This window comes from Naegleria lovaniensis (assembly GCF_003324165.1).
Source record: "Naegleria lovaniensis strain ATCC 30569 chromosome Unknown tig022, whole genome shotgun sequence".
NCBI lineage: Eukaryota > Heterolobosea > Eutetramitea > Acrasida > Naegleriidae > Naegleria > Naegleria lovaniensis.
In genome coordinates, this window is record NW_025407844.1 from 430,362 (window position 1) to 451,518 (window position 21,157).

The 21,157-nt window shown below is 36.2% G+C and overlaps 8 protein-coding genes across 8 annotated transcripts; 3 read left to right on the forward strand and 5 right to left on the reverse strand.

The window, feature by feature from the left end:
• Nucleotides 1–255: 255 nt before the first annotated feature.
• On the reverse strand, nucleotides 256–4,020 carry C9374_004937 (uncharacterized protein; the record flags this gene model as incomplete). Its single annotated transcript, XM_044694631.1, has 1 exon — nucleotides 256–4,020. The coding sequence occupies one exon, from the start codon at nucleotides 4,018–4,020 to the stop codon at nucleotides 256–258; it is 3,765 nt and encodes a 1,254-aa protein (XP_044548649.1).
• A 204-nt stretch (nucleotides 4,021–4,224) lies between these two features.
• On the reverse strand, nucleotides 4,225–6,051 carry C9374_004938 (uncharacterized protein; the record flags this gene model as incomplete). The annotated part of the gene is made up of 2 exons (XM_044694632.1): nucleotides 4,225–5,450; nucleotides 5,970–6,051. The coding sequence occupies 2 exons, from the start codon at nucleotides 6,049–6,051 to the stop codon at nucleotides 4,225–4,227; spliced, it is 1,308 nt and encodes a 435-aa protein (XP_044548650.1).
• Nucleotides 6,052–6,590: 539 nt separating this feature from the next.
• Nucleotides 6,591–7,556, forward strand: C9374_004939 (uncharacterized protein; the record flags this gene model as incomplete). The annotated part of the gene is made up of 1 exon (XM_044694633.1): nucleotides 6,591–7,556. The coding sequence occupies one exon, from the start codon at nucleotides 6,591–6,593 to the stop codon at nucleotides 7,554–7,556; it is 966 nt and encodes a 321-aa protein (XP_044548651.1).
• A 78-nt stretch (nucleotides 7,557–7,634) lies between these two features.
• Nucleotides 7,635–9,582, reverse strand: C9374_004940 (uncharacterized protein; the record flags this gene model as incomplete). Its single annotated transcript, XM_044694635.1, has 2 exons — nucleotides 7,635–9,266; nucleotides 9,568–9,582. The coding sequence occupies 2 exons, from the start codon at nucleotides 9,580–9,582 to the stop codon at nucleotides 7,635–7,637; spliced, it is 1,647 nt and encodes a 548-aa protein (XP_044548652.1).
• A 495-nt stretch (nucleotides 9,583–10,077) lies between these two features.
• C9374_004941 (uncharacterized protein) lies at nucleotides 10,078–14,317 on the forward strand (the record flags this gene model as incomplete). The annotated part of the gene is made up of 3 exons (XM_044694636.1): nucleotides 10,078–12,112; nucleotides 12,283–13,008; nucleotides 13,080–14,317. 3 exons carry the CDS (start codon nucleotides 10,078–10,080, stop codon nucleotides 14,315–14,317), a joined length of 3,999 nt encoding a protein of 1,332 aa, XP_044548653.1.
• Nucleotides 14,318–14,550: 233 nt separating this feature from the next.
• C9374_004942 (uncharacterized protein) lies at nucleotides 14,551–16,005 on the reverse strand (the record flags this gene model as incomplete). The annotated part of the gene is made up of 1 exon (XM_044694637.1): nucleotides 14,551–16,005. The coding sequence occupies one exon, from the start codon at nucleotides 16,003–16,005 to the stop codon at nucleotides 14,551–14,553; it is 1,455 nt and encodes a 484-aa protein (XP_044548654.1).
• Nucleotides 16,006–16,797: 792 nt separating this feature from the next.
• Nucleotides 16,798–17,337, reverse strand: C9374_004943 (uncharacterized protein; the record flags this gene model as incomplete). Its single annotated transcript, XM_044694638.1, has 1 exon — nucleotides 16,798–17,337. One exon carries the CDS (start codon nucleotides 17,335–17,337, stop codon nucleotides 16,798–16,800), a length of 540 nt encoding a protein of 179 aa, XP_044548655.1.
• Nucleotides 17,338–17,506: 169 nt separating this feature from the next.
• On the forward strand, nucleotides 17,507–21,157 carry C9374_004944 (uncharacterized protein; the record flags this gene model as incomplete). Its single annotated transcript, XM_044694639.1, has 1 exon — nucleotides 17,507–21,157. The coding sequence occupies one exon, from the start codon at nucleotides 17,507–17,509 to the stop codon at nucleotides 21,155–21,157; it is 3,651 nt and encodes a 1,216-aa protein (XP_044548656.1).

Here is a 21,157-nt window from a genome sequence, read left to right on the forward strand (position 1 = left end):
TACTCGATCCATCTGTTCTTGAATGAATTGAACAAAAGAGTGAGGACGAATTGATCATGAAATTTATCGTGACTTTTTATCAATTGTGTGTGTGGATGTGCTCTTTAGCTCAGTCACAAACCTCTGAAAAGAATGTTGAAAAGTTATCATCAATTGATGATCCATCAAGACCTTAAAAAACATGCGAATAAAAAGTCTTGTTCAATTCGGTTGTACTCACGTTCAACGACTACTCCAACAATTGGAAGATCATCCTCAATGATGGTATTGGTGATAATGAGGTGGTGGTGCATAGGTTGGATAGGTCAATGGCAGCGTTGATGATAAATGTTGTGGAGTATGATGATGATGATGGATCGATGATGATGGTGGTACAAGTAGCAACGAAGAGTTTGATCCGATAGAGGATGATGATTGAGGCTGTTGCTGCACTCCGAGGGATGATGATGATTGAGGTTGTTGTTGTGGTTTCAAAAAATAATCTTTGAGGGCTACAAAAATTTCTCTCAGAGCGCCATCATTGGCAGAGGGTTGATCCTGTAACGCCATTAATCCTGCCTCAATGAAGAGATCAATTTCACTATCTTTGAATACTCCTGGATTCATACAACAGCTTCTTAAATGAAGTAATAGAGCAATGCAATTATAAATCTTTTCAGTAAAGTTCTGATTGATTGCAGATTGAGAAAATGAAGAGGGAATATTCAATCGAGAGCCTTCCATTGGAAATTGTTTTAAAATTTGACTTGATATAGTATTAACAATTTCCTTAGCATGTTCTCGATTGAGTTCAAAGATGTCTTGAAACATTTGATTGGTTCCAAACTTTTCTGAAATGATACTGGCTTGTTTGGAAATGGATTGTGAAAATATCTTGTTGATGGGATAATTAGTAGTTGCATAGGATGGTGTTGAACAATATGCTCTCATGAGAGGTAATAATGTTTCTAATTCAGTGTTCACTTGTTTCAAGTCGAGAACAATTTTCGTATAATCAATACAAAAATCTCGGTCAAATACAGAATTCTGTTGTTCCTGTCCATGTGCAACGAGTAATAACATTCGAGCTCGATCATTCTTTTGTTTAAAGCTTTTCACAAGTTCATGTTTTTTTCGTAACAACACAATGCACTTGGCAATGTTACGAATAATTTCTGGGGATGCATGATTCAAATCAATCATTCCAGGAGTAATGAGTGGTGGAGATGATAATGCTGACATGATTGTATGTCCACCACCACTCACGGTAAGTAAGTTTGAACATGTTATGGTTGGTACTTGTGAAGGAGATCCAGCCATCATGATAAAATCTTGATGTTCCTCACCAGCACTAGCACCACTGCCAATACCAGCACTAGCGCCACCAAGGAGTGGACTTGAAAATAACTGATGATGACTGTTTGGAGAGACAAGTTGTGAGGTGGATGGTTTCTTGTTGGGTGTTTGTTGTAAGGCAACCTCTGTATGGGCCATCATACCACCATGATCACCCATCGATACACTGGTTGGATGTGGTGGACTCTGGAAGAGATTATTCGATGTTGGAAAGTGAAATGGAGAATGTTGTGTCGGTGACGACGACGAAAGTAAACTCGTGTTCATCAAAGTATCATTTCCCGAAGATAAAAAACTAATATTGGTACCTTCTCGTTTTCTTGGAGGTGTTTGAGGGTGTATCATGGATCCATGATCTTGTAACAAAGTGTGAAGAGGTCTTGTGTGTGCTGATTGTGATTGAATCATCAGAGATGAGAAACTCGTATTGAGATACGCATGTTGTTGTTGTTGTTGTGGAATGAGTTCTCTCTTTTGAACAGGTAACAATGAAACTGTTCCAATTTGCATCATGTCCGTGTCTTGTACAATACGTTCTTCTTTCGAGTAATTAAATCTAATCTTGTAATCTGTTTTAGAAATTGGAGTGTCATCCATAATGGTTGCCAATTGTACATGTTGTGTTTCAGGATTGAGTACAAGAACTTGTTCATTCTTTTTAAAAGGATAAGGTAATTGGTCCACAAATGATAATTCCATGGTTAAGTGAGGCTCCATGACCACAGCAGGTGGAGTGAATGGAGTAATCATGGAGGATGATTCATTAGGATTCACAACCATGGAGTGACCACTGCTATCATGAGCACTACTCATGACTAACTTTTGAGAAACTTGATACACTTGTTTGTAACGTTGATAATAATCTCTTGCAAATCCTCGATATAATTCTAATTTGGCTCTCTCTTGTTTTAAAAAAGCTTGCGATAATCTTCGAGGTTTTCCAAACTTTTTACACATTTCCACACGCAAACCTTTCAATTCTGATTTTTTGAAAATTTTTCTATTCTTGTACGGTTCATCTAAACTTGATAAACATTCAACAAATTCATTCTTGTCATAAAACCCAAAATCAATGGTTGGATAAAACCATTCAGAAGCACAAAATGCTCTTGTCTTTTTTCTCGTAAGAATTTTGTACATTTTAACACCAGAATTTTGAGCAGCCTCAATCAAATCCGTGTCATTTTGATCTCCATTGATCAATTGAACATGTTTCAGGAGAGGATTACCATGTGTACCTTTCTTTCTTAACTTTATAGGAAGCATCTTATTCTTTTCATAATTCTTTTTGCTATCAGGAGAGAGTATTGCAAGAGAGGATAAATCAGCACTACTAGTTGCTGTTGGGCTTAATGGAGATTGAAGATTGATGGGAGCATTGGAGGCCATACCACCACTACTACTGTTGCTACTAGTAGTAGTCCCAACAGTAATTGTGGTAGGAGAGGAAGGTGGTGCTTGTTGTTCTTGTGATAAAGTCGAGCAAAGGATGAGAGAAGTATTGTTGCCACTTGTCGAAGAGTTGTTGCTGCTTTGAGTTGAGCCAAATGTTGTGGCTACAGATTCAGCTTCACCTGATGCTGAACCACTCATGCTTGATTCGATAAACTCAGCTGGTAATGGTTCAAAGATGATTTTCTGCTTCCTTTTCACGTTGGTTTGAAATAAGGTAGTGGTGGGTGGAGTGGAAAGTGAAATGGTTTTTGAATTGGAGTTTTTTGGAGATTTGGCAAATCGTTGTCTTGTTGGTGAACCAAGTTTCTTTTTAGATGGTGATGTATTCTCTGAAAACTCATTTGTTCGTTTCTTTGCTGAGTTCTTTGTTTTTTGAGCTCTTGTGACGTGATGTGGTACACTATTATGAATATAATCTTGATGGATTTCATAAAATTGTAATTTTTTCACATCAATTGTACAATCGAGTTCAATAAATCGCTTATGAACTTCATATAATCCTTGAATCATTTCAGTTGTTCTATTTGGCAGAACTTCCTTAATGCTTTCCCAATCATTCTTATATTGATGAAAAGCAACAAGAAATGATGTTAATTCTTCTTGTGACCAAGGTGGGCCAAACAAGTATGATACTTGTTGCGATGGATCTTGTCCGTCGTCATGTAAATACATGATGACATCATTTCCTTCGTCTGTTGTTGATGATGACGCTATTGGTCCAGGACTGAAATGTTTCTTTGGAGTTTTCTTTCGTGTACTTCTTCTTGGTGAATGAGCTGGTTCAGATTCTTCAAACTCCATGATTGACGTATTGTTATTTCGAGTCGACAAGTTGGTCAAATGAACCGCTGGTACAATATTTGAAATTGTGTCCAACAGAGACTTATCGGAAGCAATGGTTTTAATAGGTTGTTGTGGATGGGTGGGGAGAGGTGAGGCTTCTTCTGAAGTTTGGGATGATAAATCTCCAGTACCGCTACTACTTGTTGTTGCTCGTGTACTGTTGGCAATTGTTACCGATGATGATCCAAGCTCTTGGTCAAAGCAGGCTTGTGCATCTTGTTGATGCGACTGTTCAACGACCGCGCTTGTTAGAGCAAGTACTCCTAAAAGAGAGTTATCGGATTGTGTTGTTGTTGCTGATGTGGTTGATGATGATGATGAACAAGTGGCCACAAGAGGAGTGGATGATGATGCCGTTGTATCGGAAGGCTCTTGTGTTTCAAACATTTTTTTCAAAAAAACGCCCGCCAACACTTTTTGGCGGTTGTGAAAAAACCTTTAAGGATGTAGTTTGAAAAGTGAAACAAGTTCTCACTCCGGGCATCACTTGTTTATTTTCTTTCATCAAACACAGTAATACATGTTCAAATATTATTATCCTACTACCACTACTACTATTACTACTACTACTTGCACTGCACCCTACTACTACTATTGAACCAAATATTTGAATTGTTTGACAAATTCTTCAACACTACATTTAGCAGTTGCAGCTAAACCCTTCAAAGTCTCTTCATTCTCAAAGTCCTTCTTTTCCAATCGAATCATGTATCGTTTCGCCACTTGAAAACCTTCACTGGAAACATCGACTTGACGAGTTCGAGTCTTTCCTGTTTGAGGATCTTTCAATTCATCAAAACTCAAAGGAACCATTTTCACTCCTTGAACCGTAATTAAGGCTCCATTTCCACCATTCATCAAGTATCTCACTGCACCATTACCCAAATCACGAGTATATTCACGATCAAAGGCATTGGGTGGAGCACATCTCAATTCATAACCCAAATTCTTTTCAGTGAATGCAATTTTAAGTCCTCGACGACTCATACGTTCTCTCATTTCATCTCGAACCAATCTTCCAAAGTCCAATTCAGCCAACATGATATGATCATGAGCATCGTATTTCAATGAACTACCAAAGGCTTGTTTCAATTCATCAGTACTCATATATTCCAAGAGACCTTCTGCCAATACAATCACACCATGATCCTTCTTTCCACAATACAATCTCTTAATAATACTGGATTCAATCATGTCGCAAATTCTACTAAAGGTTACTTGAGGTTGCTGTTGTTGAGAGGAGGATGGTAAAAATTCTTCTGGAATTAAGGTCAAATGAGAACCAGCTGATTTTCCAATACCAAGTGCTAAATGTCCAGCTTGACGACCCATAGCAATGACAATAAAGTAACGACTTGCAGTTTGAGCATCACTCATCAAATTTCGTACCACATTGGCGCCAAATTCACGTGCCGTTTCATAACCAAAAGTAGGAATTCCATATGGAAGTGGAAGATCGTTATCGATGGTTTTAGGAACATGGCAAACATGAATTTCATTATTTGCAGCCTTTGCTACACTCATACTTGAGAATGCAGTATCATCTCCTCCAATAGTTACCAATAAGGAAACATTAAACTTTTGTAATTGTTTGACCACTTTTTGTAAATCTTCTTGTTTCTTGGTTGGATTGGCACGAGAGGTTTTTAAAATACTTCCACCTTCGAAGTGAATTCTTGAAACAGCATCAATGGTCAATTCAACAATTTTAGAATCATCTTGCAAGATGAGATTTTGAAAACCTTCCAAGAAACCTAACACACGATAACCATTGTTAATGGCTTCAATGGTAACAGAACCAATGACACCGTTAATACCTTTTTCGTGTTTGGAATATGTACACAAGTGGAATGTGAGAGAAGGTAATGATGATGGTCATATGTACATGAATAGAGGTTGGTCGGAATAACATGAAGTTGGATGGTCATTACATGAATAGGTTGGTCGGAATATGTACCAATTAGAATGATGGTCATAAGGATGTATGTACATGATCATGGTATATGGATCATCCATTGAAAATGTATGAACATGGATTGTGTTGGAAGGACATCGTAGACAGAGATCAGCATGTTTCAAAATATTGATATTCAACAAAATCATCATCAATGGATCCGATGGATCGAACACAATTTGATCACACATCAAAAAACACAATGTATTCATTGATGACAACGATCGTCACCAGTCGTATCATTGAGACCATTCATTCATGAAATTGGATGATTTGTTTTTGAACAAGGTTGTATGTATCATCATACATTTGGAACAAATACAATTCATGAACAATTACAAATTCATTTGATTCTTCATCAATGAGAGAAAAAAAAACATACCTGGAGCAGGTCCTCCACCAACAAGGATACCCAAGGTTGGTACATTCTTTGGAGTTACAATACTTGTGGCTTGACTCAACATGATGATGATGTTATGATAATGGTGGTGATGGATGCAATTTTTTTAAGCTTAACAATTCGAGAACAAAAATAGAGCAAAATCCAAAAACGAATGTCAAAAACAGAAGCCTTAACGAATTTGGAGTGCTTATTGGGAAAACATGAGAGGATGATGATACAACGAGAAAAGAAGATGGACGACCTAGCTGATTCTCCTGAAAGTAGTTTCATTCGTCATCATGAAATCTTTGGCATTAGTTTCAAGTCGTCGTCGTCTTCGAATGGTGTTGGTCACTCAATGAAAACAAATCCAATGCCTGCCAAACAAAAAGGAAGGACATACATTTTAAGCATAACGTTGCCTAACATCCATATACATTCATTATGACTTTTTCATGAACAACAAAAAGTGACAACAAGTTTGACATGAACGGAATATATAACATTGGCCCTTGGACATGTACAAGCGCCATGATTTTTTTAATTTCAAATGTTGGGAAAGGCTGCAATTTCGCTTGTGCACGTTGAAAATTGCTTAACGATAACTGCAACTGGAAAAAAATGAAGTCTTCTTCTACTCCCTCACCATCATCATCCAATGGGGTGATATTTACGGAATTAAATACGAGCATGAAATGGCATGATAAATACATTCCCGAAAATCAGTTAATATTTGTGAAAGACGGAACAACTTCATCCGATGGAGGATTTCTTATTCATCACTACATGAATTCTTTTTTTAATCATGGAAAGAGAGTCTTTTTGTGCTCATTCAATCAATCTTTTTTTCACTATAACACTATAGAATTGAAATTGAACATTAATTTAGAGAAGGAAGCTCAAGAGGGTAAATTTGTTTTTGTAGATGCTCAACAATCATTTCTGTTTGAGGATATTAATGTCGGAAATGATTCTGAAAATTTACATAATAACTTGCTCCTCTATTCATCTCCACTATTACTAACCAAATCTAGTCAACAACAAGCTCCTTCATGTATTGTCTCACTGAAATCAACAGCATCTAGTTCAATTGAAGAATATTTGAGTCATTTATTCAAAACTATAACCAATCTTGAGAAAGAGCCATCTTGCATAATTCTAGATCATATCAATCCTTTGCTACATCAATTTTATGCAAGTGACTCTGAAGGAGAATCTGTTGTGAATAGACAAATTTTGAAATTTATTACAAAGCTTCGAAAGCAATTCCAAAACGTCACCATAGTTGTACTAATGTTCTCTTCAGTGGACAAGGCCAATACCAATGATTCCAACATGCATTTATCAAACATGTTGGAACATATGAGTGATGTTGTATTTAGAGTAGGTCCACTTCCAACAGGATATTCAAAAGATGTCCATGGAAGAGTAGAATGCATTGCAAGTGGCAGTTCAGATGATGGAATCCTATTGAAATTACCAAAGAAAGCCACTCTTCATTTTAAAACATTCGAAAGCAAAGTTTCTTTGTTTGTTCCTGGTTCTGTTTCCACAAGCTCACACAAATCCGACTCCTTCCTGTTCTAAACTCTCGTAACGAACTGTGAGGATAGAGTGTCTTTGATCTGTCGTCACAACGATTGAAATGAATAATTATTAAATAATTTATTTAGCATTCTTTCCGAACATTGCTGCATTTCTTTGAGCATCATGTTGTTGCTGTTCGCTTTCTGGATTCTTTACAGTCTCATCAACTGAGAGAATTAGTGTAGCAGCCTCGATAGCAGATACAAGAGCATTTCGCTTAATCAAGCTTGGTTCCCAAACAAAGTTGTTAAAATTATCGGCAACGTCTTCAGTCTTCATGTCAACACCATACCACACTCCATCCTTCTCTTGATGCTTCTTTCTGAGCTTGTTCAAAATATTTGTAGCATCAAAACCTGCATTTTCAGAGAGTTGTCTTGGAATTACCTCTAGAGCTTTAGCAAAGGCCAAAATGATTAATTGTGATTTACCCTTAATACTTCTGGCATAGTTCTTCAAGTGAGCACTCAAATCCATTTCAACAGCACCTCCACCAGCTACAATTGATGTATTCTTTAGTGTCCTTCTCACAACCATGATAGCATCATGCAATGATCTTTCAGCTTCAGCAATAAATTGCTCAGCACCACCACGTAAAATAATAGTAGCCGTTTTGGCATGAGGGCAACCTGTGAAAATATTATATCTTTCGTTACCAACTTGTCTTTCTTCAAAAAGTTCACATGCACCCAAGTCATCATCAGCAATCTTTGAAACTGTTGTTAAAACTTTGCTTCCTGTTGCTTTAGTGACACGAAGCAAGTCATCTTCAGCCACACGGCCTGCGCAGAAAATACCTCTGTCTGCAAAGTATTGAGTGGCAAGGTCACCAATGGCTTTCTTTGAAAGCACAACTTTAGCACCGCTAGAAACAATCTTTTCCAACTTGTCATAAATAATCTTCCATTCTGCATCAATAATTGATTGATATTGTTCTGGATCGTTCAACTTAATTTCAGCATTGTCCTTTTCTGCCTTCAATTCAAGTTCAATATTTAGAGTAACAATTTTAGGATTAACAAATTTCTTTGGTTGTTGTTCAAATCCGGCATAGGAGAAAGTCTTTTTGAAAGCAACACCGCTAACAAGGAAAGATTCTTGCATGGATCCTCCTGGAACTTGTTTCACACCAACCAAATCAATATCCAAATCTTCATCTAATGAAAGTACAGCATCAACAACCATTGATGAAAAGTGATCGCTTTCAATACCACCAATCAACTTGGATGAAAGTGAAGTTCTTGCAATCTTTCTCAACAAATCTTTTGTCTTTTCAATATCTGTCTTATCAACTGGTACGGCAATTTCTTCCAATCTCTTTAGTGCTACTCTACAAGCTTCTCTATATGCTTTAATAATTAGTTGTGGATGAACACCTTCTTCAATGAATGGTCTAGCTTCTTTCAAGAATTCACCTGCAAGAACTGTTGTGGTGGTAGTACCATCACCGACTTCACTATCTTGTGATTTGGCAATATCTACTAAAAGTTTAGCAGCTGGATGAACAACATCCAATAATTTGACAATGGTAGCACCGTCATTGGAGATGGTGGCTCTACGACCATCATGTATGAGTTTATCCATTCCTCTTGGACCGAGAGTAGTTTTTACGACATCCACAACAGCATAGCAGGCATCAATATTAGACAAAAGTTGACCTGTTCCTTGTGAGGTGTCGGTTCCATCCTTCAGAAGGATGATACTTGGTTGCTGATGAGAGGAGTGTTTTAAAAATCATTTGAGAGTAAAATGTATACATTCATCATGAGAGGTTGTTGTATTGAATTATTATATTATGGGTGTTGTTGTTGTATTTCCAAATGATGATGTGTATTCATGATGGTGGTTATGTATGTCGTTGAAGGAAATGATGAAGATCCAACACCGGCGTTAATGATGGATTGTATACATGATGATGATGTTGTATAATGAACATATTCATCGGTATTAATTGAACATGATAAAATCATTCCATTGTCAAACTCTTCAAAAGAATTCCGTGTATACATACCATCATATAAGACATTTTGTATTCCTAATCGTCGTCTTGTGGTCCAAAAGGCAAGAGTGTTGTTGTTGTTTAATTTTTTTCGGATTGGGCTTCCGAAAAATTCAGAGAGTTTCTTACAACATTGAGACCCTTAACTATTGCTAATTTCTCATCACTGACTCAGAGAGAAGACCACATGAAAGTAAAACATGTTGGTTGATACTGCACTAGCATGGTACCATCAGATTGTTGGGTCCACTTGATGTGGATTGGTGATGACCACCACACGATTCTGCAGAAATCAAAAAAATCTTCAAATTGTCATCACACCCAACGAGCTCATTTTCTCCTCATTGCGCAAAATTTTGGTTGTGAAACGCTTCCGTTCTTTCTTCCAGTTACTATACTATCATTCCCATAACATATTTATAATATCACAAAATTTTGATCCATTCGTTCCGAGAGAAAGTTTTTGTTATTCGGACGTGTCTATTTCATCATCATTAATTTTTTAAAATCATCATCATCAGCATGGATCAATATCCAGTGGAATGGAGAAACGCTCCTGTACCTGTAATTGCTCTCGTTAAAAACAAGAGGCTTCATGATGGACTGATTACTTGTATTCAGAATAATATTTCAAGAAAGATTAAAATTTTAAGCCTTGAAAGCGACAATGAAATCATCAAGCCTAAACAACTCACCATGAAAAGTAATATTAATTTATTTGAGAATATGAGTATGAATAGTATATTGATGGCATCTACTGCAACCACTCCACTTTCTACAAGCATCATGCCACAACATGCAAATATCGGTAGTATCATTGTAAATTCTACAGGTAGCACTACGAGTAGTCCTAGTGTTGCAAGTGCAGGAACTAGTAGTCCTCCGATACCATCTTCTTCTGCTCTAACATCAGCCATATCATCAGCGTCATTGATGTCATCATCATCCAACACATCACTTTCTTCTTTGACAGGATCCAATAGTAACTTGTTAACGAGCAGTACAACAACTGCTACTGGAGCCACAAAAGAACTTCCTCCATTGCCCTATCATCTCATTAATTCTGGTAGTTCCATGAACACCAATCAATCCAACAGATTCGATGGATATAAACCAGCAGGTCTCTTCAAACGTGGATGGTTTAAAAAACATCAAGAATTAGTACCAAGCGTTTGTATTGTGATTGTTCATTGGAAATCCGATGAATATTCGACCTGGAAAACACAAGAGAGCGAAATTGTAAAGAAAATTCTGTCAGTCAAGGAGACTCGTGCTGGAAAAAATACAAAATATATTGCATTAATTGTTACAAAGAAAGCTCCACCAGCATCAGAAGTTCAAATTGATGCCAACACATATCAATCTACAGAAGATTTTATTTATAATATTAGAAAGGGATCTAATACGGATAGCAAAAATGTAATTTTAATGAAAGAGACAGAGCTTGTTGATGATCAATCATTTAAAGTGAAATTATCCAAACCACTCAGAGAATCAATTGTAAATTACTACAAGGAACAAACCAATATGGTAAAAAAGTATAAGAGTGACATTAATAAGAGCACTCAACCCTATTTATTCATGAGACATCGATTGAAGGTTGCCTTCTATTATGACATTTTAATGAATAGTGGACTGACAAGTCAACCTTCAATTCAAAAACTCATCAAATATTTGACTCAAGCATATTCTTCTCTACAAAATGTATCTCCTTTAGATTTTCAACTTGAAGAAATCAAAACACTTGGTGATATTCTCAATTTCAAATTATGTTTCATCAAACTTTCTGATAAGAAGATCGATATGGGAGTTAAACAATTTTTAAAACACATGTCATGGTACAAGGCCGTTCATGAAGAAGATTTTTCCGCCAACTCTGTAGATGAATTCAAGTTTCATGCTCGCCTTTATCTTCAATATCGAATGATGGGAGAAATCTTGGAAAGAATTCCTCCAAATTTACTAAGTCAAGATCAACGATACCAAAATCCAGGATTTTATTATCAAGCAGCTGCAACACATGCCAAATATAGAAAAACATTTGCCATACAAGCATGTGAACCTCATAGAGATTTGGTTGAAAGCATTTTCTCTGGAAATGATGATCTTCTTGTGAAAATCAAAGTTGAGGACTATCATTACTTGACAGGATATTATGGAAAAACCATTGAAATGCCAGAACTTTCGGACTCATTGAGACAAAGTAATGGACTCACTATTCGTAATGTGAGAGACATTGCAAGAGAAATTATGTTAACCAAACACTCTGAAACTATTATTCAAATGCTCACTAATGCTTACAATCGTTTCAACGTGAAATCAGAAGCTCAACTGAAACGAATGATGTATTACATTGCAAGTAGTATTGCAAGTGAACATTATGAATCTGGAAATTGGGAGAAGAGTAAATTATTCTTTGATAAGATTGCCAAGCACTATAGAAAGGAACAATGGTATGAATTGTTAACGGATGTACTTCAGAGATCTCTTGAATGTTCCAAACAATTGAAACTATCAAAACAATTTGTACTTCATTCTTTAGAATTGATCTCAACATGTAAGTAAGGAAATGTTTCAAAGATCGGATCGAATAATCTAACATTTTTGAATGATGTTGCATTTCTCGATATGACCCATTCAATGATCACTCACTGATTGTTGTTTATTTGATTCAATGATTTTATCATGTTGAATTGCTACTTAATTTTCTGTTGTTCACTGATATAGTAATGACCAATCCTGACAATGAAAAGATTCAACATTTGAATGATTTGCTTCTTTTCATTCACAATCCTGATCAAGTCATTCTGCCAGTATTGAACTCTCCTGTTGTCATTGAAATGGATTCAAAGAATGTTTTAATTCAATTGAAAACTCAATTCAGTGTTCCTTTTGCATCGGTCTATCAACCTATTCAATTCTCACTCCAATTTGTATCTTTTGCTCCAGCAGATATTAGATTTTCATCACTCTCCATTGTATTTAACGACAATGAATATAATTTAGTCATTCAAGATGGACAACCAATTCCAAGTCCAACACTTCCAGAAACAAAATCAAAGCAGGAAACAAACAAAGTTCAACAACAAGTTGGTACAGCTGGCTCAGATTTGGTTCAAAATGCAACATGTTTAGATTTGGTTCTAAAAGGAAATGGTCAATCTAATATTTTCACATTCCCTCTGATTGTGAGACAAAAACAAGATTTACAAAGTTTAGGAGTATCATTATCATTGAAAGGTTCAACTCCAAATCAAGAAATTCGATTCCAATGGAAGATGGTTGATAATGAATACTTTTTAACATTGCTCAAGAGTTATGATTATAGACTCTTTTACTCGGAAGGATTGTTTGTAGAGAGACCTGTAGTGATTATTTCAGAACCAGAGCCTAACATGTCTCTTTCATTTGTTCATCTTCCTCCTGCACTGATCAATGAATATTATAGCATCAGTAAGTAATTACAATATGAAAAGTGAATGGACCAATGATGTATTATTGTTGTGAACGATTTGTATAATCAGAAATTACCATGAAATCAAATGAGGATCATGTCATTGGTGGAAGATTGATTATTGATCGAGCACAAGATGTTGAAATTACTCATATTTTGCATGATCAATTAGTTCCTCTTTCCAATGTAGATGGTATTCGAGTTCCAGAAATATTACCCAATAATTCTTACAGTGTTACAGTTTTCTTGAAATGTGAAAAACCTGGAATTAACAAACTTCAAGTAAGAATATCATATGGAACCACTCTGTATAGTCAATTAGAGAGAAGTACCTCTTTCGAAGTACCTTGTCAATATCCATTTGATGCTCATTTCCATTTTATGGCAACCAGACAATCAGAATCCAAGGTATTAAGAGATGAACAAAACGAAATTGTTCTTTCTGAGAATGAAATGATGTTCAGATTGTTACCTTCACAAAGAGTATCCTTCTATCAAAAGATTATCAGTAATCAATGTCAGAATATTTCAATTTCTGATCCTCTTGCAAAGGATAGATCGACACAGTCAGGATTTACTTATTTAGATGGGTTTAGTGTATTCCAGGCAGTAGCGCTCCAATCTTCATTGAAATGTACAACTCCATTTCCAGTAATGTTGGAACATGTTTCTGTGGAGAATGCTGACAAGTTCACATGTCTTTCACAGCCTGATTTTTCATCCTTCCTCTATTCGACATCCTCTAAAAAGTATTTAGAAGATAAGGACGAGCATAGTTCTTGTTTTGTTATTGTTCCTCAAGATGTTGGAAAGAGCTTACCAGTTGGAAATTTAAAGATTGTTGTGCAGAGAGGACAAGCAGTCAACACAGATGAAATGGATGCAGAGCTCGTTGAAAAATTGAAGTTGACAAGAATTGAATATACTTCACCACTCCCATCTATTACTGTGATTGACCCAGGTTTTACAGTCAGTTTTTGTGCTCCATTTGAGACTATTGTAGGTACTGCAGTGAAATGCAGCTTGATCATTGAAAACAACACTCCACAACTTCAACAGTTGCAATTATTTGTTTCTGAAAGTATTTCCTTCTTTTATGCGGGAACCACTAATTTGAGATTCTCCATTTTACCCTATCAATCAAGAGAATTACTTTATACCTTTATTCCAATCACAACAGGATTGTTGGAATTCCCCAAATTCTCGTTAGGTAATTTGAAGAGACAAGTTCATATTCTGAACGATGATGAAAAGTGGACAATTTATGTGCATGAGCAGCAAAATGAAGCCGCTTTGCCCAATAAATAAAGGAAGGGAACTTTCAGTTGACGATGGATTTAATACATCATTCAAATCATGCAAGAACAAGTTTTGATAAAAGCGCAATAATTTATTCCTCACGAAAAGGATGCAAGGCCATACGTTGGCATTGCTTCTGTCGGTTATGGCGTGACAGAGATTTAGGTGATGTTCGATCGAGATGAGGATCGAACTGAAATGATTGTTCAATAACAGCTTAGAGGATTGGAGAGGGAGATGGCTTAGTTCTTCTTGTGCAAAGATTCTAAACATTCCTTGAAGAGAACAGGATCTAATTGAAGCAACTTGGTTGACAACAATTCAATAGATCTCTTCTTTTCAGTATCTTTCAATTTCTTACTGAACTCTACAAGTTCGTCCACACAATTAGCAAATTCATCAAAGGAAGAAAGTGACAATGATGATGAACTTGTTGTCATTGCTGTTGTTGTGTCTGTTTGTTGAGGGTTGCGCTTCTTCTTCTTGTTTTGTGATGGCTTTCTTGCATAGACCTTGAATGCAGCAGATCTCATAGTCAAAATTGGATTCTCCAAATCAGATGGAGTGAAATAGCTAATCTGCCAACAGAAATTAATCTTTTTGTGGTGATAGGAAACAGTACTTGATTGAACTTTCAAGGTACCATTAAACTCTTCAACACCACCAACAGAAGCAACACTGCTAGCATTCTTCTTTGAACTCTTACTTTCTGGCTTCTTGGTCAAAGCAGATTCTGTCACACCCTTCAAAACTGGATTCGATTTGTTATCTTGTTGAATTTCTTCAAAAGTTTGAGAATCAACCATAGAAATTCGTCCCAGCAAGAAAGGTAAATCTTCAGTGGCATGAGTATTCAATTTTGCACATTGTCTAATTTCATATTTCAAGCTTGAATACAATTTGGTTGGAACAAATTCACAAGGTTCCTCACATCTTGTCTTGCTTGTAATATGAACGCTCAAATGATTTCTAAACTTTTCATTGGAATGAACAACATGCCAAGATCGATCCGATTGTGACAAGAGATCAGAGCAATTATCATCTTCCTCTTCATCTTCTTCATTACAAACGGATTGTTGTTCTTCTTCTTCCTTCTTTCTCTTTGCACCTCGCTTCTTCTTGGTTTCTTCTTTCGCGTTTTTCACTTCGACAACTTTCTTTGCTTTGGGTCTCAAATTGGAGAGATCCGGGACTTGCAAAGTGAGAGACGGCACATTCTTGGATTTACATTGAGATGAAGATGAGGAGGAGGAGGATGATGAAGGTGATGAATCGTCATTCGAATGACTCGTGGATGACACAAAGGATCCAAAGTCGAGTGCATTCAGAAAGTCATTGGATGGGCTAAACAAGTGAGCCATATCAAGGAGAGGTGATCTTTCGTATCGTTGTTGTTGCTGCTGCTGCTGTTGTTGTTGAAGAACATCTGAGTGAGCAAGCAAGTGATCGAAAACATCATTGAAATTCTTGATAGAAGAGGAGAGGAGAAGAGAGGAGGAGACTCCTCCACCGCCGCCAGGTGCACCTGAACCTCCTCCTCCTCCTCCATTATTGAGAGTATGACTCGTATTCAAGGCTTCATCTTGAAGAAGTCTACAAGAAGGAGTTGTTGGAGGTAAAAAGAATGGAGAGAAGGCTGAGGATGGAGTAAGGAAATGAGGAGAGATGGTACTAGTAGTGGCGTGAATGGAACTCATTTTGATTGTAGTAATTGGAGTAGTGATGGTTGAATTAGGGTTGGTTAGTGGTTGATGAGAGAACAGTTTTAAGGTTACAAAAATGGGAATCTCGGAAGGTAGTGATTGGATATTTGGAGAGAACACTCTTATGGAGTGATGATGGATATCGGAATGGGTAGTGTCAATGGATTGGGAAATGCTGTAACGGATCTGAGTTTTTTGTTATTTCAAACACAAAAACTATGATTTTCAAGACCTTGTACTTTAGTAGAGAGGTTGTTGTTGTCTGCTTTTTGCGACTTTTTTCTGTTTCGTTTTTGAAATGCGCTTTCAAAGTTTTAAAAAAATTTAATTATAGTTTGTGTTCTCGAGCAGGTCATGATTTTACAACGTCAGTTGAGTGATAAAAATAACATCCAATGATTTGGTTGTGTCAGTAGCTTGGTGAATTTTATTGGTTGAGAGAAGACGAGCTAAATGACGGCAGCTAGTTTCGCGATACTTCAATTTGAAAAATTACAAGTACTAAAATTGCAAGAGAATACAAAAAGTTCATGAAACAGACAAGTAGATAATGCAAAAGGAGTGAAATTTCATTTGTGATGAGGTCTGGATGAGATTTTACTGTGTGAAATACTCAAATTATTATGGAATAAACACCTGATAGGTTATCCTTTCTGTTAAGTCCAATCGAACCACCATGATGATCTATTGGTCATGATGAAAATGGCTTTTTCTTTAATAATCCGTTAAATAACCGGATTTGATAATGATGCACCGCTCACTCCTATCATTTCGTTTTACAAACATTCATTTCCTATTGTATTTCATTCGAATACGTTTGATCAATTTTTGTATCAGAGGCCACAAATAAGCCTTCACGATGGCAGCAATGACCATTGAAAAAATCCAAGCAAAGACAATAATGACAAGAATTTGAGAAATAATATCATTCTTCTGAACACATAATGCTCGGTAGAGTGTGGTTTTACATTCATATCCGAGAGCATCACAAACAAATTTAGTACATTCAAAGCATGAGGCTACAGCAAATGTAGCATTCGGAATGGTATTGCACATGGTATCTTTACAGCACTGGCAGGTACAAAAGGTAGTCTTGTGGGCATCATGTGGGTCAAAGTCCACGTTGGAAGGATACTCGGTACTAGTTGGTGAAGCCTCTGCTGCAAGGCAATGAGAGGTGAATATGAGAAGGAGTGCTAAAGTCATCAGAAGAATTGGGAATTGAGTTTCAATGATGAATTTGGATGATGATGATGAGCACAAAGTAGGAGTACTCCTCGTTCGGACGAGTGGATGATGAAAGGACTTGAAGTGTCGGTGAAACATTTTTTCAAAAAATTTAAAAAGATTTTTCTAAGGTCAATACCACATCCTACAATTGGATTCGAGTTGGCAAGCTCTTAATAACAGCTGACTGTTCAAATAGTTCAAGATTGTAAATTCAACTATAAAAACAATTCGTCCAATAGAGGCGGAATTGTTGTTGATTAAAAAAATGAGTCAAGACCATTCACTACTTGCATCATCGCCAACAATAAGCCTTCAACCATCATCACTCCGAGTGTTTCACGTTCGAGCTAAAAAATCAGGAAATATTGTCCGAATAACAAGAGAGGTTTATACGCGAGATGATATTTGGTGCCAATCTAGATCATGTAAAATATGTAAACATACCAATCCTGTGTTGGATGAACAAATCTCTAGCGTGTTGAGCAATGATGAATTTGAGAAGAGCAATCAATCTCCTTCTAATGAACCAATTGTTGAAAAGAAAGATAAAAAGAAGAAAAATTCAAAAACAACTTCCTCTTCATCGATTCCGAAGAAACCTTCCATTCCCAAAAATACAATTATTCATTATGTCATTCCAACCAGTGAGACAATTTTAAAATATTTAGAAATATTTGAAGTGAATGTAACGCAAAACATTATTTTCTGTGAGACTGTTTTTGATCATATTCAAAACAATGTGAAACAAAGCAACAAGATGACCAGTAGAATTCGAACAATTATTTCAGATAAAAACAATCGAAAAAGTATCATGTTTAGTAATGAACATTCCAATTCAACTGTGATTACACCACGAACAGAGACTGAAACCATTGACATGAGAAATGAAAGAGCAATCTTAAAAACAGCGGAATGGTATGCCTCTCACTTAAAGGACACAAAGATTTTAATTATTCTTCTGACTATTGATGATGAACAATCAAAGAGAATGAATGAAATGATCAAGAATGATCCTCTATCATCAGATGTTACCTCTCTCAAGGTCATGACTCTCAAAGAATATATTTCTCATCCAAACTATTTAAGAGATAAATCTTCTTCTATTGATATGGCACAATTATATGAGAACGTTACAATTACAAAAGAACATGCCATAGAAGAAGATAATGAGTTTGGTTTTACAGATTATTTATCTCCGGATGTCATTGAATTAGGTCTCAAAAGTGATAAATATTTAAAAGGTGTTTTGAGAGTCAATCAACACAATTCTCGAAATGCGCACATTAAAACGACCATCAAACAGAGTAATGGAATCGATGAAGAAGAAGTACAAATTAAAGTGAACATTGATGGAACTGCTGATCGAAATCGAGCAGTACATGGAGACTCTGTGGTAGTTGAATTGAAACCAAAATCTGAATGGAAAACAGTAACTGGATCTAGAAATGATACTCATGGAATTCACGATTCAAAAACAGAACCTACAGGAAGAGTTGTTGGTATTTTAGAAAGAAATTGGAGAGAATATGTGGCATGTCTTGAAGAAAATACAAATCCATCTACCGATTGGGCTCTAGTAATTCCAATGGATTCAAGAATTCCAAAAATTAGAATCAAAACAAGACAAAAGGCTGAACTGGAAAACATGAGAATTATTGTTAGAATAAGTGATTGGGAAAAGAAATCAAAATATCCAAGTGGATTCTATGTGAGAACATTGGGACCTATTGGAGATTTGGATACAGAAACAGAAGGTCTTTTGGTTGAAAATCAACTCTATACCAGTACTTTACCATTTAGTGAACTTGCACTTGGTGAATTACCTCCAGTCTCAAATGGAAGTGAATTTAAAATTCCACAATCAGAAATTCAAAAAAGAAGAGACATTAGAAAAACACATCTCGTTTGTTCCATTGATCCAATTGGATGTGAGGACATTGATGATGCACTCTCTGTTCGGCGTTTACCAAACAACAATATTGAAGTTGGTGTTCACATTGCTGACGTTGCATATTTTATCAAATACGATGGGTATTTGGATTTGGAAGCAAGAAGACGATCGACAACTGTTTATTTAATTGATCGAAGATTGGACATGATTCCAACGTTATTGAGTGCAGATTTGGCATCCATTCGACAAGGACAAGATCGACTCTGTGTCTCTGTGTTTTGGGAATTCAATAAGGAAGGTCAAGTGGTTGACACGTGGTATGGACGTACCATTCTCAATTCCAAATATGCTCTTCACTATGAACAGGCAGATGAAATTGTGAATGGTAATTATCCAAACAAGAATCGTCCAAAAGCTGTGGTAGAGAGGAATGGAGTAATTGTATGGAAAGAAGCTGAAGTACTAGAAGAGGACATTCCTAAATTGAAAAGAGATATTTCTACGTTACAACAATTGGCAACATTGATTCAAGCGAAAAGACTTCAAGCTGGTGCTCTTGAATTGAATGATTTAGAAGCAGTTTCTTTCAAATTAGATCATTCGAAAAAGACGGTTGGTATAGTCACAAAGGATGATCTTCAAATTCATCACACTGTTGCAGAATGGATGATTTTAGCCAATTCCTATGTAGCTAAGAAAATTTATGATTCATTTCCAGTGGCTGCTTGTTTGAGAAGACATCCTTATCCAATGAGAGAAAAATTTCAACAAGTCATCAAAGTAGCTGCTAGTAAGGGCTTTGAAATTGATTTAGAATCAGGAGCGACATTGGCTCATTCTCTCGATCAAGCCACAGATCCAGAAGACAAGTTTGTGAATTTATTAATTCGTTCTCTCACAACGAGAGCCATGTCAGAAGCAGAATATTTCTCAACAGGAACATTACCAGTCAATGATTTTTATCATTATGGTCTTGCTCTTCAATTTTATACTCATTTCACTTCTCCAATTCGTAGATATGCAGATATTGTTGTACATCGATTGTTATTGTGGGCAATCAACAATGAATCTAATCCATTCTCAACCACTAAATTGGATGAAATGACAAAATATATGAACACTGTAAATAGAGCAAGCAAAATGGCTCAAATGGAGAGTTCTGAATGGTTTAAAGCGAATTATTTCAAAGATCACAAAGATACGGTTGAGGATGCAATTATATTTAATCTAAAATCAAATGCTATTTATGTATTTATTTCAACATTTAGAATCAAAGGAATTATTTATTTAACAACAAAGGAAGGAGAATTTATTTGTCCTGAGACTGAGAGAAAGAAATATCAATTACCAGAGTTGATGTCTCCCATTCAAACTTACCACGGATGGAAAGCAGATATTGAATTCTCTGAAGAAAATATTAGAAACATTGAAATGACTGTTTCTCTAAAAAAAGTAGATGACAACAAACAGGAGAGATTTAAATTCCACATCTTTGATCACGTACAAGTCAAGATTAATATTGATGAATCACGATCACATTTACCGAAAGTGAAACTGGAATTAGTGACTCTGAAAGCAAACAAGATGACCTCTTTACTTGTCGGTAATCAGGCTTCTTCAAATGCCAGCAAGGAAAAGAAATCTGTGGAAAAGATGGCACTTCAATCATACAAGGAACAAAAACAAAGAGAAAAAGAGGCCAAGGATATTTTACCTCTCACCACAGCAGAAGATGTTGAGTATTTACAGAAAGGAAGTTTATATAATTATTTTCAAAGCACTCAAAAACAGTTTGCTGGTGTTAAAATGACACTTCATCAAGTCGAGTTAGAAGAAATGAAAGAACTCACAAAGAAGAAGAAAGCGATCGAGAAGAGATTACATGACATTGCAGCCATTAAAGAAAAGATCAAACACAACGAGAACCTGGCAGAAGAAGAAAAAGCAAAACTAGAGTCCGAAGCAAAATATCAAAAGAATTTATCTAAGGTTGAAAAGTTGCTTGCCAAGATGAATTTGCAGTGA